The 17,999-nt window shown below is 43.8% G+C and overlaps 1 protein-coding gene across 3 annotated transcripts in view; it reads right to left on the bottom strand.

The window, feature by feature from the left end:
• Window positions 1–17,999, bottom strand: part of col14a1a (collagen, type XIV, alpha 1a) — an 86,155-nt gene that overhangs the window by 66,291 nt on the left and 1,865 nt on the right. For 2 of the 3 annotated variants that reach the window (XM_076041093.1, XM_076041095.1), the window contains exons 3-5: window positions 8,298–8,414; window positions 3,186–3,329; window positions 2,143–2,238 (exon numbers count right to left, since the gene is read on the bottom strand). The exons of the other annotated variant lie outside the window; for it this stretch is intronic. In XM_076041093.1, the coding sequence (XP_075897208.1) occupies window positions 2,143–2,238; window positions 3,186–3,329; window positions 8,298–8,414 (357 nt within the window). The remainder of the gene's footprint in view (window positions 1–2,142; window positions 2,239–3,185; window positions 3,330–8,297; window positions 8,415–17,999) is intronic. 3 annotated transcript variants of the gene reach the window in all.

Below are 17,999 nucleotides of genomic sequence, written 5' to 3'. Positions count from 1 at the left end.
TATGAAAAGGTGCATTTCGCCGACAGACTTTGCTCAAAATGTTTTTGATCACCGGCAACCATATGTGTTGGACCAAGAAAAAAAACACCCAACGTCGACTACAGCAAACAACAGAAACGTGCTGTCCTGTGCCAGAAGTGCACGTGCAAATTTAAAAGAAAAACACATTTAACTTTCCAGGAACAACAACAGAAGTGCAAACTGTTCTAAAGGTCACCACACAATCCGTGAAGAATAGATTTGAACAGTATTTTCAAATGTCATGATCCACCACAAGCACCGCCTGGAGGAAACTAATCCATGAACAACAGCCGACAACTCTGGACTAAAACATTTTGACATCCCGGAGTTCCAACTTGTATCTCAGATGTTGAGTTTGGATGTGAAGTGGAGGTGAATCACTAGTTTGCGTCTAGTGAAAGTCAGTCATGATGTGATTTATGCTTTATAAAATCAAACTGTCGCATCTTGGGCAGACGTTCAGATGATGAGAGCAGGAAACTGGGCTGCCAGCGGAGACGCTGAGTGACAGCGTTACTGCGTCCCACTGGACCCCCGACATGATTCTCCTCTCAGTGTGTCCCTACATTTAAGCAGCTACTTGCTTCTACTTCTACAGTAAACCTATCGTCATAATGGCTTTAGCATGATTTGGTGAAACCTCTTTGCCACTGGAAAAAAAAAAGAAAAATCAAACACAAATACTGACGGATGCCAATAAAAATAATCAATGAATGGTCACTGTCATCACTTTGAACACACTGTGAACACACTGTGTTCAAAGTTCATGATGCAACCTGCAAACTCCACATGTTCATCTACTATATTCTGTACATGTGGTTTGTGTAGATGGTGCGATTGTTGACTTTTTTCAAGCCATTAGCTTTAATGTCATCACTTCTATTTCCATCTACTTGCTAAACAAACTGCTGAATTATCTTTTTTTTCTTTATCGGCTCGACGCAGCCGCTCTGTTACGCCTTTTAAATTTTGTCTCAACAGTCAAGTCAGTGACATGTAAACATGATCTTGCAAAAGAAGCATTTTAATGAGATTTGTTATAATTAATAGTCTGCATGTCCAACCCACCCAACCCCTACATCCCCCAACAGCCAATTTATTACATGTCCACGGATGCAAAGTGCTCATAAATAAGATTTATGCCATGTTTAATTGCTCTCATCTTCTGGTGTGTGTGTGTGTGTGTGTCCGCACGCGTGCGTGTGTGTGTGCCCTTCTTCTGCTTCATCAGCAGGTTTTAAGGACGCACACATCATGTTCCTGCTCTGAATTGGATCGCGCAAAAGCATTTTCACTCACAGTTTATAGAGAATAAAAATGATGACACCCGGTACGGGAAGAGGAGGAATTCTTCAAATCAAATCCAATAATATTTCAAATCCTGAATCCATTTCTTTCAGCTGCTTCTGATTTAAAAGGGGGCGAATAAAATATAAATAATAAAATAAAATAAGGAGCCCAAGGCACAAAACCATCCGCGGTCAGACAGTCATGGTAAGAACATCAGCGGAGCGTGCGTGCACACACGCACACACACACACACACACACACACACACACACACACACACACACAGCAGATGATAATAAATGAATGGGGTCTTTTCCTCCCGCTCACATTTCAGCAGCAGCAGCAGCAGAGTTATTGGACGTTTAGCTGCGAGGATGTGAACGTGGCCAAAATAAAAGGAACGTCTGGTTGCAATAACAGAGCAACAGGCGGCCAAGCAGACAAGCAGGAGTAGAGGCAGCAGAAGGAGTGAAGGAGTGAACATCCAGGTCAGATCAGACCACCACGATGAGCTCCTGCTATCTGATTTCAACCATCAAGAGAAGCAGAAACACCTTCCAAATCTGATCCAGCTGGACAGCCGCTCTTATTCTTGGATGTCCAACATCGAGGCTCTTATTCAAGACGACGTTAACAGCTTCTGCTTTATTTTCTTTATTTTTTTTAGAAGCCCCATAAATAATAACAATAAAAGCGCCTGACAGACTTTATTAGTCTACTCCTGCTCAACACCATTTCTTTCATCCGCATGTTGACGTTACACGGCTCCTCCTCCTCCTCCTGCCAGGGAGCTGAGTGTGCGTGTCTGCGTGTGTGCATGTTGGTCTCCTACCTCCAGTGATCTCGTTGGCCTCCTCAGGAGGAACAAGAACCCCAGTGGGAGGCTGGGGCTCGACCTTGTCTCCCCCTGCACCTTCACCTGCCCTGGCTGCGGAGGAGGGGGAAATAATAACGATCATCAAAAGAGAGAAATAAGGTCAAAGAAGAATCCACTATTGAAGACTTGTCTGTCTCGGAGTGCTTTATGGGACCGATACAGACAGAACATGCATATGGATGAGCGGGTGAGAGGAGAGCGTAAAATTAGAATATGGTTTTTAGGAAAGTCAACATCAGAGACAAAAGTTGGGCGGAAAGAGGAAGTGGAGAATTGTCGGGAGTTGAAAATAAATATTGAGATACGGAGAAAAACAAATTGAGGATAGAATTAATGAGGGATGCACCGATGCCACTTTTTCTTACGAGTGCAAGTACGAGTACTTGCATTTGCAGTACTCACCGAGTACCTAATAAGGCCGTTACTCATGATAGAATGACTTTGATTTTTTTTTTTTTTTTTCCACTGATGTAGTGTTATTTTGAACAACGGTATCAGTACCAATACCCGATGCCGGTATCGGTATCATTACGTCCCTAGTTAATAAGGAAATAGAAGTTAACAGGAGAGGAAAAGGAAAGAGGAGGAGGAAGAAAAAGAAAGGGGAGACAAAAGGAATGAAAAGGTGAAGGGAAAAAAATATGGTGGGAATAGAATAGAATAGAATAGAATAGAATAGAATTATTTATTCCATGTTAAGGGAAAACTGCATAATTACAGCAACAATATAGTGCAAAGAGAAGAGAAAATGTATAAATTAAAAAGAAATAAAGAAATACAATCATATATTTATAGGCTAAAAACAATATTTTTACATATCGTGGACAGTTGGACTATTTTCAAGTTATCTACTATTGACAGATAAATGAGGGAAAGAGGGAAAGCGGAGAAGAAAGATGAAGTCATCTTCAGTGGGGGTTAACTAATGAAGATGACCAGAACGTTAAGACGACGGCCCAATGAATGAGGTTCAACAATGAGACAAACAGGAAGTGGACCTTTGTGTCGGCCCTGCAGCGGGCGGCTCTGCTGCGAGCCGCTGACGGCCGTCACGCTGACGCTGTAATCCCTGGCCGGGTCGAAGTCGGTGATCAGCACCTTGCTGTCCGACTTGGAGATGATGATCTCCCTCTGCTGCCCACCTGCAGGAAGACACAAGAGAGAGAGGTCCTTCAATCTACCACAGTCAGACTTGGGATTTTTTTAAATTTATCATTTATTTATCTTTCGCCCCCGGCTGCTATTTTTAGTTGCATGGGAGCAAAAACATTAGTATTCTCATAAACGGGCCAATGTGCGTGTAATTTGGCAGAAGAGCTGATTAATATTCTCCATTGCGGCGGCAGGAAAGAAAACATTCTGCTCAAGGTCGGAACATACGGCTGTTTCACAGAGGAGGGAGACTTTTTTTTTAACAAAAGCTCAAAACCAAGAAGACATTTATAGTGGCTGCAGAGATGAATGAGTTTAGTTCCAGCAGTGGAGGTGATCTTCTATCAGCACCTCCACCCTCAGTAGATCACCACACCTAAGCACTCAGTGTGTGTGTGTGTGTAAGAGAGTGTGTGTGCGAGTGCGTGCTGGTGTTGACTCCTCAACAGATCATGCATACAGAAACTGTGTGTGAATGTGTGTGTGTGTGCGTGCGTGCGTGTGTGTGTGTGTGTGTGTGTGCGCGCGCGTATGAGTAAGTGAGTGCGTGCGTGTGTGTGTGTGCATGTGTGTGTCTGTCCATCTGAGAGTGAGTGTGTGTGTGTGTTTGCATCAGAGAGTGTGTGTGTGTGTGTGTGTGTGTGTGTGTGTGTGTGTGTGCTGGTTTCAACTCCCCCCCCTAGTGAATCTTCAGCAGGCCAGCAGGTCACATTATCGCCTTATTTCAATTTTGACCCTGCGATCAATCAGCCGATCAATGAAGGTTGTGACGGCCTCCTCAGCTGCTGCTGCTGCTGCTGCTGCTGCTGCTCCTGTGTGGCCGCTGAGCAGCCAGTAACTGATGGCTGCTGACGGGAGGCAGGATAAATCCTGCCGAGGGGACGGCAGGTCACCTGGGGTGAGGGCATGAATCAGTGTTTCACCACCGCCAAGCAGAAACTTTCAGTCTGCTGAGAACCAAAAATAAAACCTGATCGCTCGACATAATGTGATGAAACTCGCACGCACTGTGATTTCTCTGGACTCAACGCAATTTTGCTGGCCCAAAAATGTGAACACTGTCTTAATGGTGCCTTCTTTATTGTTAAGAGACAACAAATTGTCCACCTGAAATCACTTGATGAGCTTTTTTTCCTATTTTACCTTGTTTTTCAATCTAAAACTGATGATTTCTGACTCGACTGCTGAGGTTTGAACATGCAACAATCACTTCTGTGCACCTGCTTGTAAAACGACATTCTTAGCATATTGTTAAAAGGAAAATAAAGTTTATTTAATTTCCACCATGACTGAATTCAAGCCACCGTGAAGCCTGTAGGAAAATCCTTCCAATAAGTGAAAAAATATGTAAAAGTAAAAGTAAAATAAGTAACAGGAAGAAAAGCCAAGATAATTAGATTTTTGAAAATGCTTTTCTGTCTCTGTTCCACTTTTGTTCTGTTGTTCTGGACCACATCCACAATTATGAGTTTAGTTATGAATATTAAATGCTTTCCAACACTGCTCTACTGATGGACACCGTGGCGAGCCTAAACATCACTATCACCCCCTGTTGGATGATCAAATAAACTATGAATTCAACACCAGTGTTCATCATGTGGAACATCAACACGGCCATAACAAAGGATAAAATTATAAAAAATAAAACTATCCATTTACTTTCCACTCCCGTTGTATCATGATGGTAATATAATAAGCAGTAATATAATATGCAGTCATTTCTCTCTGATGTCACATTGGATTTTATGTACAGTAGTTATTACTATACTAATACGATCTGCGGTGCAAATGAAGATGAAAGCCAAAATACTTTAGACACACCGTCCACTTTTCATGTGAATCTCCTCTGCAGCTGGTTTTTACAGTAACAACCAGTAAACGTTTTTGAGTGTGTTTTAATGATATATTTCAAGTTTCAAAAACCTTCGAGGAAAGACTGGACGCAGTGTGAGACCAGCAGCAGCAGCATCATCACCATCATCATCCCTCTGACTGTGAGCTGCTGCTGCTGAGGTAAAAAAAAAAAAAAAAAAAGGTTGTGACCATACAGTAAAAAGTTTTTTTTTAAAAATCCCCCTTAAGGCTTTGGCGTTCTCATCACCAGGGATTCAAAAAGTAAACACAGACATCTGGTGGTGATAAATAACATCACACACACACACACACACACACACACCAGCCTGTAACACTGGCTGGCAGCCGATCAGAGCCACTCACAACAAGTGATTATTTTAAATCGCTTCATGCAATGACATAAATCTGGCCCACGTTTAGCGCCCCCCGATGCAGGAGGCTTGAGTGACATCATCCGGGAGGAGCTGGACGATAACGGGGGAAACGTTTGACGGCGGCTCATGTCAGAGCGAGAGCTGCAATCGAGAATAGAGGGAGAAAAAAATCCCCCCTCTCTGCATTGAGCTAAAATTGTGACTCCTGATCCGCTTCCTCCGGTAAAGAGGAGCTCTGCCATCTTCCCTTTGTCGACTAAAATGGTGTTTCATCCCCGACAAAAGGAGCTTCGCCCGTCGGGAACCTTCCAGACCAGGGGTGGGCAAACTTTTTGAATGGTGGTCCACAGTGGGTTCTAAAATTTGACAAAAGGGGCCGGAGCAGAAGGATGGAGTGTTTTGGTGACCCACCTCATAGGAGGAAAAATATATCATGTTTGGTAGAAACCGTGCTTTAAGGTCAATTGAAAACGAACCAAAGCAAAGTAACAAGTGAATAAATGTCTTTGAAGCCCCTCGGTGTTTCGCTCATTATTGAATTGACTTTAAAAACACAGAACAAATGGATGAAATACAGCTTTTTTTATGACTTACTGACTATTAATATCATTTCTGCAAGTTCTGCGGGCCGGATTAAAAAGCTTAACGGGCCGCATATGTAGTGGCCATAGTTTCCTCACTCCAGACAGACTGGATCTCAGGACACACGGACAGGTGTGCTCATGTCACCTGGTCATCGAGGAGCCTCCCACTCACAAGGCGCCAAAGTTACAGGATATTCACTGTCTTATAAGGACAGTGTTGTCCCGATTACACGACCGAGGAGTTGCCAGCAGATGGCTGACGGCTGACTGGCCAGGAAGGACTGAGGTCATGTGACCAGTGACCACCAACCAGGGACAACATGAGCCAAGCAATCTGCCCCACAGGACTACATGGGGGAAGAAGAGTTCAAATCACTGGCAGAACGTGGGAAAAGGGAGAAGAAATGTTGTCAAATGTTCTATAAAGTCATTAGAAATTAATGATTTAGTGATGACCAACTGTAGCAACTGGAAGCAGCTTCACTGCAGGGTCATGGCTAAGGGCTTCCAGAACTTTCCCTGACATCACAGGCGGGATGAGGAAGATGTGACATCACCCGACGACTGGGATTAAAATCAAGGGGGGATTTTTTTCTGAGCAGGGACGACAAAAAGATTGCAAGGACAAAGAACACCGAGGGGCTTTTTATTTCCCTTCCATATTTTTTTTCCAGTTGACAGCCTGCACTCACTCACTGCATGTGGAGCCGACTTTGACACGTTCCATTCCTCAACGTCAACTGCACAGATCTGCGCAACAATGTGTGTTTTTGATTTTGTGCTATTCAAATGTCCTTTTTCAAAAGGAAAAACAATAAGCTATAAATCATCTATAATAGTTGTGAGCGCTGTGCTGTCCTCACAAGAGGTTACACAATCTACACAACCTTATGAAGGTCATAAGGCTCATTTAGCCCCAATGGCAGATACGCAGAGCGGCTGGCGGTGACAAAGACTTTTGTCAACAGCAAAGGTGTCCAACTCTGGCCCGCGGGCCAAATTTGGCCTGCAGTGTAAATATATTTGGTCTGCAAGGCAAAACTAAATCACCACTAGAGCAGGCTCACCGCTATTATACAGCACACATACCGCTAATACTACAAATCCCAGAATGCTCTGCTGGTATTCCGGCAGACTATTTACTTTGACAGAATTAAACGTAACGTTTTCTTGATGCTCTTTCTCTTGCTACTACAAGGCATGGGCTTGAATTCTTGCATTGAAGGATATTATTATTAATTAATTGATTTATTATTGCTATTTTATTTATTTATATTTATATTTTATTTTTAAATGTATTATTAGCCTGTGGAAAAATATTACTGTTGAAATTTAAGTCAGAAGGCTGCAAGTATTACGTACAATTTTTTTATTTTACATTTTCTCTCTTTTGATGAGTTCTTTTTTTTATTTGAAATTTGATTTTGCATGTGTGCAATATGAAGATATTTATTGTGTAGAGTTAAAATTTGCTTTATTCATATTCCGGTTGAAGCTAAATTTGTTTGGGTCCATATAAAAAGGTTCACTTTTATATTTGGAGGAAGATTTTTTTTCAATAAATATCAACGCTGGCCCGCGACTTTGTCCAAGTTTAAAATTTTGGCCCGCTGTGTTTTTGAGTTTGACGACCCCGGTCTGCAACTTTACACAGAAGAAGCAGCACCGCGTTGAGCAACATAGCTGAACTGTTCAGGCCAAACCAGCGAAGGCAACAAAGGAGATACTTTAAGCGAGGGGGTGGAAGGTGTGGGGGATAACAGTTACCCCGAGCTTGGACACAGGTGTGTTAGTCGTGACCTCTGACCTGATCCTACTGAACTCCATCAAGACTCACTCGGGCTGTATCAGTCGGAGTGACCAATTCTGCTGACAGGCTCCGTGAAAGCGCTCCTTTGTCTCCAACTTGGACGGACTGTGAGTACCCGCCTCCCACCCCCCACCCCCCAGCTAACTGAAACAGTGTGATTGCCTTCAAAAGGAGCTGCGATAAGAAGAAAATGACATAAAAGACCCAAAATCCCAGAGTCATAATTGGATCGTTCCGCCCAAGTTTGGTTCCCACTTACCTTCAGTGCGCAGCAATTTTCTCTCTCCGCGCGTGTGTGCGTGCGTGTGTGTGTCTCGAGGTAACAGTGAATCCTACCTGGCATGCTGTTGTAGAGGAACAGGTAACTGTCAAAGTCTCCTTTGGGCTCCTTCCAAGACACCAGCAGTTTGCTGGAGCTCAGCTCCTTGAAGCGAAGCCTCTTGGGCGGTGCAACTGCCGAGGGAACACAACGACACGATCACAGAACGCAACACAACAACACAACGCAAAGCAACACAACACAAAAGCGCTCAGCTGCATTCACAGTCAATTTCAATCAGTTTGGGCAATTTTTTTGAAGTGTGCGGTGTTAATCAGTGTGCGAAATACCCGCCACTATTTGGGGGTGTGGGGTCCCCATCCTCCTGATTTTTACTCAATACCAATCATCTAAATTTCTTTAACATGCAGGAGGCCTATATAATAACCTAACAATGGATCGAACTTCGTAGCTTATTTGCATCAGAGCCAATGACATCAGCTTTTAATCATTCTTCTGCCAGGTGGAAATCCACCGCTCTTTTTTTTTTTTTAAATATATATATATTTTATGTATTTTGAGGCTTTTAGGGGGTCTAATTGGTTAATGGGGGGGTCCGACCCCCCACCCCAGAATCCCCTGTATTTCGCACACTGGTGTTGATGATAAGTTAATAAAGTTCCCGTCCACCAATCAACGAAAAGAACAAGTCTGCGGCCGTTTCAAGGAAGCAACACTCAAGGCAGAGGAGCGACTGTTGCCGCTCCGTTCACCTCGCTGTTCACGGAGCACTGGCACGGAAAGAGCAGCGCAGTTCCACCTTTGTTCAGCAGAAAATGCCACGCCGCTTTGAAAGAACAAAGGCTGCTGGTTAATCCCAGACATTCTAAGAACAACAGCAACAGCAGCAGCAACAACGAAATAACAAAAAGCCGCACACCAAAATGAAATGAAAGGAGAAACAGAACAAAGGACAGAAAAGTCTTGAGGTTCCAGCAACACCTGAAGCAGGTCAGCACAGCACCCAGTCAAATTCTCCTCAGAAGTGATATGACAAGGGATTTGTTGCATTGCGGGAGAAAGGGAAGGAAAAAAGAACAAAATGCAAAATAATGTAGAATGTTCCGAATGACACTGAGGATGACTGGTATACAGCAGCAGCCACTGGTTCACGGGATGAGTGTAAAAGAGTGCGTGCGTGCGTGCGTGCGTGCGTGCGTGCATTCAGATGTTGTACATCAAGCAGAGAATCTGACTGGTTCTACACAAACTCCAAAGAGAAAAACAACCTGGAGCAACACCCCACACACACACACGCACGCGCGCACACAAACACACACACACACACACACACTCACACTCACACACACACACACACACACACACACACACACACACACTTGTAGTATTACCAAATACTACAAACGATCAGAATTGTTGACGCGACCTGAAGGTCTGCAACACATATCACCATTTCAGCTGAATACTGTTGTTAGTTGTCAGAATAACGACTGAACTATTTTTCCCACTCATGTTTCTGCCAAGACCCAGGGGACACAGTCATCCGTCAATCTGATGACTCTGCCAATGTCCAGTCATGTCACCTGTCAGCATTCTAAGAGTGATAAAATATTGTCTTAGAAGGATGAGAAATGTTTTTTTTTTTTTACAAAACTCACTAAAAGCTATTTACAGATTAGACAGAAACATAAAGACTTGAAAATGTTTTATCAAAGGAGAATTTTCCAGCATAGATTTTACTTTACAACTCTATTCTTAGAATTTTACATTTTCTCAAAGTCGGATGTGGAATTAATTGAGTCATGGAACATCTCGCAGACAAATGGAGTCACTTCCTCTCTGGCTCATCACGAGATGAAACACTGTTGGAGTGCTGACATGTGGAGACCGAGCATCGGCTACTTTCAAGTAGAAACTACAGAGAAGAGGAAGGAAAATGAAAATGGGTGATATGACGTAGACAAACCTGAGAAGATGTGTGAAGGATTTTCTCTCCCTGATGAGAACAGAGCGCCGCCTTTCTCATTGGAAAATCCAGGAAGCGCCAGAGAGAGAGAGAGAGAGAGAGGGAGAGGGAGAGAGAGAGAGAGAGAGAGAGAGAGAGAGAGAGATAGGGGGCGCCACTCTCACATGGACTCAATGAATATGAGCGCAAGTCGGAGGGAATTCATGGTTCCATGAATATTGACCGTGGTTGTATGAACAAGAGATGGACTGAATGTATTTCGATTTTGTTACTTTTTTTTTTTCCTGGAGGTATTGGAAGTGCAAAGAGTGAAATGATTTTTGCCCGCCCCTAAGGATATGATGACAAGTCCCAGAAGTGTCAGCTTCCAAAACAAGGAGAAAATAACTTCTTGAACTTTTCATCGCCCAGACTCCCGTGACGTTGAAACCGAATGTAATACTTCATAAAACAAATATATCTGCTGTGGATAATGTCGTTGTGTGACAACACTGCTCGTATTATTATTCCGCGCTCACCCCATTGAGCACGTTCTCACAGGTGAATTAAACGGGCTAATCAGTTGGGCTAACAGCCAGCTGGTTAACAGCTCAGCTAACAGTTGGGTTAACAGCCAACCAGCTAACAGCTAGGCTAAGAGCCAGCCGGCTAACAGGGCTGTGCCAGCCTCAGACACTGTCAAAAGTTAAAACACAAACACGGGGGGGGACTAGGCGAACCCACCAAATTCATCACACTTTTCTTCCGTGGTGTTTTCGAGCTCCGCCCCTCAGTCAGGACTAACATGACATGACAGTTTCTGCGACAGTAGCAGTTGAAGGAAGCTGGCTGTCCACCAGAGTGTCTGGCCAGCCATCGCCAGCAGGGGGCTCTCGGTGCTCCTTCACCATTCCGCAGCCAGAAATATCAACGAAATATCACTGGAAGTCTCCGAGAGCCCAGAATGCTTCAATGGAACGCATTGGGCTCCTCCTCTTCAGCTCCTCTTCACCTCCTTACACTCCCTGCTCCTCCTCATCACCTCCTTACTCCTCCTTTTTACTTACTCACTCCTTCTGCCCCTCCTGCTCCTCCTCACTACTCCTACTGCTCCTAGTCACCTCCTTCTCCTCCTCGTCACCTTCTCCTCCTCACTCCTCCTCCTGCTCCTCCTCATCACCTCCTCACTGCTCCTCTTCTCCTCCTGCTCCTCCTCTTCACCTCCTCACTCCTGCTCCTCCTCATCACCTCCTTACTCCTCCTGCCCATCCTCATTGCTGCTCCACTCCTGTTCACCTCCTCACTCCTTCTCTTCACCTCCTCCAGTTCTTCCACCAGCTTTGTCACCTCCTCTTCATCCTCAGTCTGAGCTCCTTCTTTCTCCTCATCCCACTGAACCTCTCAACTAAACTTCCTCTCCCCGCCTACATGTGGATGTCCTCACTCCCCTTATTCTGCTCATCTTCCTCTCCTTTATCCTCCTCATCCTCTCATCCTCGGTCTCTTTCTCCCTCCATTGTCTCCATCTCTCCTCATCCCTCTTTTCTCCCTCTCTCCCCTCTCCATTCTTCTCTAATTCCCTGTCTTTCTCCTCCTCCTCCTTCTCAGATTAGCCGTGTGCTCTCCTTCATGCACGGTGAGCGTTCAGGCTGATGCTCGGGATTTATGGATGACGACTGCCGCCTGATAGCCGCTGCAAAGACTCAAGCAGGCGGCTAATCGTGCGTGTGTGTGTGTGTGTGTGTGTGTGTGTGTGTGTGTGTGTGTATTGGCTACACATCTTTCTACTGTAGACGGCGTCTTGTTGCTGAAAGATAATCCTACTCAGCTCAGATCCACCTTTCTTCTTCTTCTTTCCTTCTCCTCTTCTTCTTCTTTCCTTCTCTTCTTCTTCCTCTTCTTCTTCTTTCCTTCTCTTCTTCTTCCTCTTCTTCTGCTTCTTTACTCATCTTGTTCTTTCCTCTTCTTCTTTCCCCATCTTCTTCTTCTTTCCTCATTTTCTTTTTCTTCTTTCTTCCTCTTCTTCTTTCCACCTCTCTACTCTCTTTACCCCCCTCCACTGCTCTTGCTCAACACTTAACTCCTTTTGAACGTCCCGTCCACCTCGTCTCACTATCTCTCTCTCTCTAACCCACTCCTCCATCAGTGCTGTCATTTTCTCCTCTTTCGTCTTTACCTCCTGTCAATATCCCCCCACCACCCCAATGAAAAGGTTCAATTGTGTTTGTTTCCCCAGGTGCGTGTTGTGATGTGATTGTGTGTATCTGTGATTTCTCTGGAGTTGAATTCACCGTCCCTGCATGAGCTCCAGTCGTCTGAGAGAAGCAAGAATATTTTCTGAAAGCCTCCCAACACACGGGGCTGAAGCACGGCTGTGGAAATTCTTTTCATTCCTCAGGAGTGTCTGCACGATGCCACCTGCTGACAGCTTATTCTTACAGTTCAAAATATCGCATTTACCTTTGAAAGGCTCAACTCTGAATTTTACTTTTTTCTTTTTTTTTTGTACTTATTTGAAGGAGCTACGAGCAGCGTTCACCTCGTGAGACACCAGGGAGTGGAAGTTTTGCACAACTTGGATCCATTGAGTGAAAATACAAATGATGGAATTGTTATGACATCATGTTTTGGTTCGGAAGCCTCAGCGGTGATTTAGACAAAGCAAAATTTGTTCTGTACGCTCCGTCCATCTTTATGTACCATCAATGATCTGGTCATGATAATGAGAGAAGAAAACAACATCAACAGCGCCCCCTATCTGTATTGTTCAGCAGCTTCTGGAGGACATACAGGGAGCCAGTTTCTTTTGGTGCACATTACAAAAAACTATGACACCACAAACAGCAGCTAGAGTAACAGTTAAAGCTAATTCGAGAAACAAAGCAGAACAAAACTCACAGCTGGTAGTTTTGCATCCAGTTATATTAACGAATAAGATTTTTTAACTTTATGAAAAGGAATTCAATTCAGACATTCCAAGGACGTTTCCAAGGAACATTTTTCTCCTTCTCAGTGACCTGAAGGGAGCAAACGACTCTCAGCCTGTTGCTGCCTCGGTGTCTCTCAACACTCACTCACTTCCTATTTCATGCTTCTCAGACTGCAGCCACTTCACCTGAACCACATTATTCCTCCCTCCCTCACTCCCCCTTGTATCCTGGCCGTGTAATCTGCAATGAGCTGCAGTCTAGAAGAAAGAATGGAGCCACGTTACACATTGGGCCAGTGTTTGTTTCTGTACTGGTGCTTGACAAAAGACAACATTGCCCTGGAAATATCAGAACCTCATCCAGGACAACCACCAGAACCTCATCCAGGACAACCAGTGGAGCACCGTCAGAACCTCGGGCTGGTCATCGCTGATCATCACTCTGGCTGCTGATGGCAACAGACTGGATCACGACCACCAACAGTCCCGCTTTGGTTAATTCAGCCAATCTGGAATTCTAAACAGGTTGTTCCATCTCATCTCGTCCGTAGTTTATGAATAAATGATTCCTCATCACTGCTTCTGTGCCTGCTCATTAGAACTGAAATTATCAGCCGACACTTGCAGCCGTAGTGATTCACCGGGCTGTAGGCATACGCGCGCGCGCACACACACACACACACACACACACACACAAAGATGTGGTTGGTCAAACACACACACGCAGTTCAATAGTTTGGCAGGTTGTCAAGTACATACATCACATTGAACCGAGACGGGAGCTGATCAACAAAATCAATTCTTGTAATTAACTAAACTCACAGAACGGCAGACAACTGATACACACTCAGCAACTTTCTACCCACACGCTGATTTTATTTGTTGTTGCAGCAAACGGCAAAGTGTCGATTGGAGTGAAGGCACCGTTTCCAAAAGGTGTGTGAAGTGTGCAAAGTGTGATTCAGTGTGTTTGGTTGTTACAATGAAAACCTCCCACCGTCACACAATGTTCCTGCTTCGATGGCATTGTGAAACAACACAACCATACTACAACACAACGAGCCGTGTGGCTCCTTTCTCCAACTACCGAGCAGGTAATTTCACACACACCCCTCTCCCCCCCCATCTCAAATCTTTTCACCGCTTTAGCAAAAGAACAAGAGCAAATACACAACAACACAACAGCAGCAACACACTGAGCTGCTCACTGCTGTGTCCTGCAGGGAGGGAACAGTGAGGGAACAGTGTGGGAGCTGTTCCCACACACACTGGGCCACACTGAGAAATGTGCCTGCTCACACAGTACAGGCCATATGCTATGTCTGCACCCTGAAGAACATTCATTCATGTACAAGAACAATAAATATGCTGCAGCAAAGACAAACTCGTAGCGGGGAAAATATGTCTGTCGAGGGAAAAAACAGTCCCACTGAATTCCAAAAACAATGGAATGCATTGAGAGGAAACTCAAAGGTTTTGCTAATGAGGTGTTTTTTTTCTCCAACATCTAAAGGACAAATTCCTGGGACATTTTTGTTAAATCATCTAGTTTCTTCTTGTAGCACACAAAAGGTTACATGTCAAACTTTTAGAGCCAAAACAAGACTTGATACAACAACAACAACAACAACAGCATATAGGATGTAGTTTAGTGGCATCCTGCTACTAAACTACAGTGTTAAGCAAAGCAAGAACAAAGTAACATCTTGTCTGTTTCTGAATGGTCTGAGTGGATTTGCAAATTGAAATTTCCATCTTTTTTTCCCTGTAACCCTGTCAAAGATCAGGCTCAATACTGAACTGAAAACATTATGACTGGTTTACAGCAACATCTTGGCATCTCAACACCTTCGTGACTTCTGGCTTCCAGCCAAACATGCCGTCGCATCCCTCGGATCAGTGTTGGAGTACAGGTAAGAACCAGAGCAGGTGGAGATGCACGTAGTGGTCGCAGTTCTGCTCTGTAGAACAAACTGACTTGAATCCTGTGGAAACTTTAGTGCTCTGAAAACATTGCTTTTCTTTTGCACCTCTGGGAATGTGGGTGTTAGATGTGATTTGAATTCAAATCATTTTCTGAGCATGGTAGCTTATTGTTTGTAATCACCTGCCGCTCAACTTCCTGATTGTTTTATTATTTGTCCTACATTAGTTTGAAATGTGTCAGGTTAGGAAAATTCTTTTAATGACTCTGTTTGCTGCGGTTTATTTTGTGCTCTTAAAAACCTTGGTTGTTTCACTGGTGAAGCAACTGATGGCTGCCTTCTTGTTGGGCTTAATTTGGTATATTGAGAATCAATAGTTCATTTAAATATGATGAAAATGTCTCATTACAGAATGTAGTTTTCTCTGTCTGCATCGCCTGTATGCATACGTGCTGTCTGTCTGTCTGTCTGTCTGTCTGTCTGTCTGCTCGCTCTTGCACTAAGCCACACCCACAACCTGTGAAGAGCCAGGTTTCAAAGCCATGGAGGCTGAAGGGTCCAAAGCTGCACCTCATCAAACATCCCTGGCACAGACCAGGCTCCAGACTGCAGCCACGGCAGCAGATTCATACAAAAAAAATGGCAAAAAGTTCACTTCTAGTTTCACGTCTCATGTTTCATCCCTGCTGAGCTGCACAGGTTTGCACAGTTGAAAAAAATATCTGGCGCATGTTTTAAACTGAGATTTTGCACCAATTAGGAGGCATTGTCAGACTTAATGAGCAACATCTGTCAAGAACCAGGGGGTTTGAAGCCCACCCCTCATCCCCAACACACACACATACACTGAGCTGCAGTGGTGGGAGACTGATGACATCCAGACTTTTTGTGTTGTGTATACAAATAGCCTCCGGGGGCAGCAGAACACACCATGAAGCCTCTGGCTTAAAACCCCACGGACCAGATGTTGCAGCTCACAGAGGACAGACTGGGCAAGAACACAAACCAATAAATAAATAAATATAATAATGGCTATCACATGGACACTAATGAGAGCAGCAAGCGGGTCACGATCCTTGAGTGGCCGCCATGTCGTCTCTGCTTCGTCGGGATCAACCAGTCGCCTAATTTATGCCGCCACACTTCCGCCGCAGCTCTTGCTTTATGCATGGCTGCGATGAAAAACGCCACCTTAAGACCCACTGATGAAAATTATAATTGAATAAGAGGGGTTGGGGGGTGGGGGAGGGGGGACGGTGGGCGAAATGAAATGAAGTGATACGGAGCAAGAAGGGCGGAAGGTTGGAAGGGCAGAAAAGGCTGATTGGGGGGATCATCAGAGGATAATGTGAAACAGTTGACTTTCATCTCGAGACGACGCCCAGCGCTGCCACCTCGTTGGCGGTGATTTGGTTCAACTTCCAGGCACAACATGGAACCAAATGTTGAAGATAAAGACCATTTATCGCGAGCACGTTTGGTGTCTTTACTTTAATATTGAGAACTGTGACCAATCTGGAATCAGCATCTGGTTTCTGTGTGGAAAATCAGTTTTATTGCACGTGTCAAGCTTCAGCCCGTCCTCACACACACACACACACACACACACACACACACCTATATTATATTATATTAAATTATATTATATTACTGTATATATTACATTTTAAAAAATCATGTAATTAATTATAGGACATTGTTTAGATTGTTTAGTAAGTTTATTATATTAAACTATTGTACTATTACTGTTGATAGTTCTAATATAGTAAATGGTATAGTGTCATTAGTAGCAACTAATTACATTATATTGAATTATATATTATGTCATATTATACAATATTATAGTATATTGTATAGTATAGTATTGCATAACTTCAAACACCCTTATCTGTGCCTTTTTTTAACCCTTTTGTCTTATTTTTATCTTATGTTTTAAATCTTTTTTTCTTTCTATTTTTGTAAAATTTATATTTAACTTAACACATTTTAAACTCCTTTTTTACACTTTCTTTACTCCCTGTTGCATGATCACGTCAGGTTCTGCCACATCAACAATTCACTGCCATGTCAACGTGACGTGATGTGACCAATAAAAACCTTTAAATCTTCAGATATATTAAAAGACTGGTGCTGATGTTCCACACTGAAGCTGCCAGTTGTCGCCACTGACCTCAATAAAGTCACGCCACACACACACATGCACGCACTGCACAGTGAGACAATTCAAAGCAAAACCTCTCATTATTATGTTTATTGGAATCAGACCTGACCTGCTTGTTCTGATCACATGACAGGAAGCTGCGACTCTGGAATGGGGCTTCTGGATTTGAAGCTAGTTAGTGTCGGCTGTTTTTGGGAGGAGCACCAGATCACGACTGGCTGCAAACAATGCAGCATAAATACTGTTGTGAGTCTGGAGACACTCGGTGGATCAGCTGATCAGCCGGTCCACCATCAGTCAGATGTTCTGAGGAGGCCTCGCTTCATCACATCAGACCTTCGTTTGAAGTGATTTTTGATTGGGAGGCTGTTTACTGCGCTGATTACGGTGCAGAGCACTGAGACAATGTGTCAGCTGCTGTTACTGTTCACCACTGAAAGGCCCAGTGTGTGAGATGTAACGGCATCTGGTGGTAAGAAGGCAAACCGCAGCCGCAAATTAAAGGAAGTAGGTGGAAAACACGATTCAATTGTGGGAAAGAAAGTTGGTCATGAAGTTGAATCTCCTCAGAGAGTGAAAACCGACTGATTGATTGATTGATTGATTGATTGATTGATTGATTGATTGAAAATCATCCAACCTGTCTTGTTTGAATAGAAATATCTATTATTAGTAAATGGGAATACTGTTATATTAATTATATTAATTCAACTGACTTAATGCAACTCAATTCACATTTCCTATGTATTTTCATCCCACTTTTTTTTTTAAATTAGATACTGGTGTGTGTTGCTGTTA

Source organism: Nelusetta ayraudi, unplaced genomic scaffold, assembly GCF_046127955.1.
Source record: "Nelusetta ayraudi isolate G7.1 ecotype Tasmania unplaced genomic scaffold, CSIRO-AGI_Nayr_v1 ptg000063l, whole genome shotgun sequence".
In the NCBI taxonomy this organism is placed as follows: domain Eukaryota; kingdom Metazoa; phylum Chordata; class Actinopteri; order Tetraodontiformes; family Monacanthidae; genus Nelusetta; species Nelusetta ayraudi.
The sequence above is the reverse complement of the archived record's forward strand: the minus strand, read 5'-3'. Positions and strand labels throughout refer to the sequence as shown.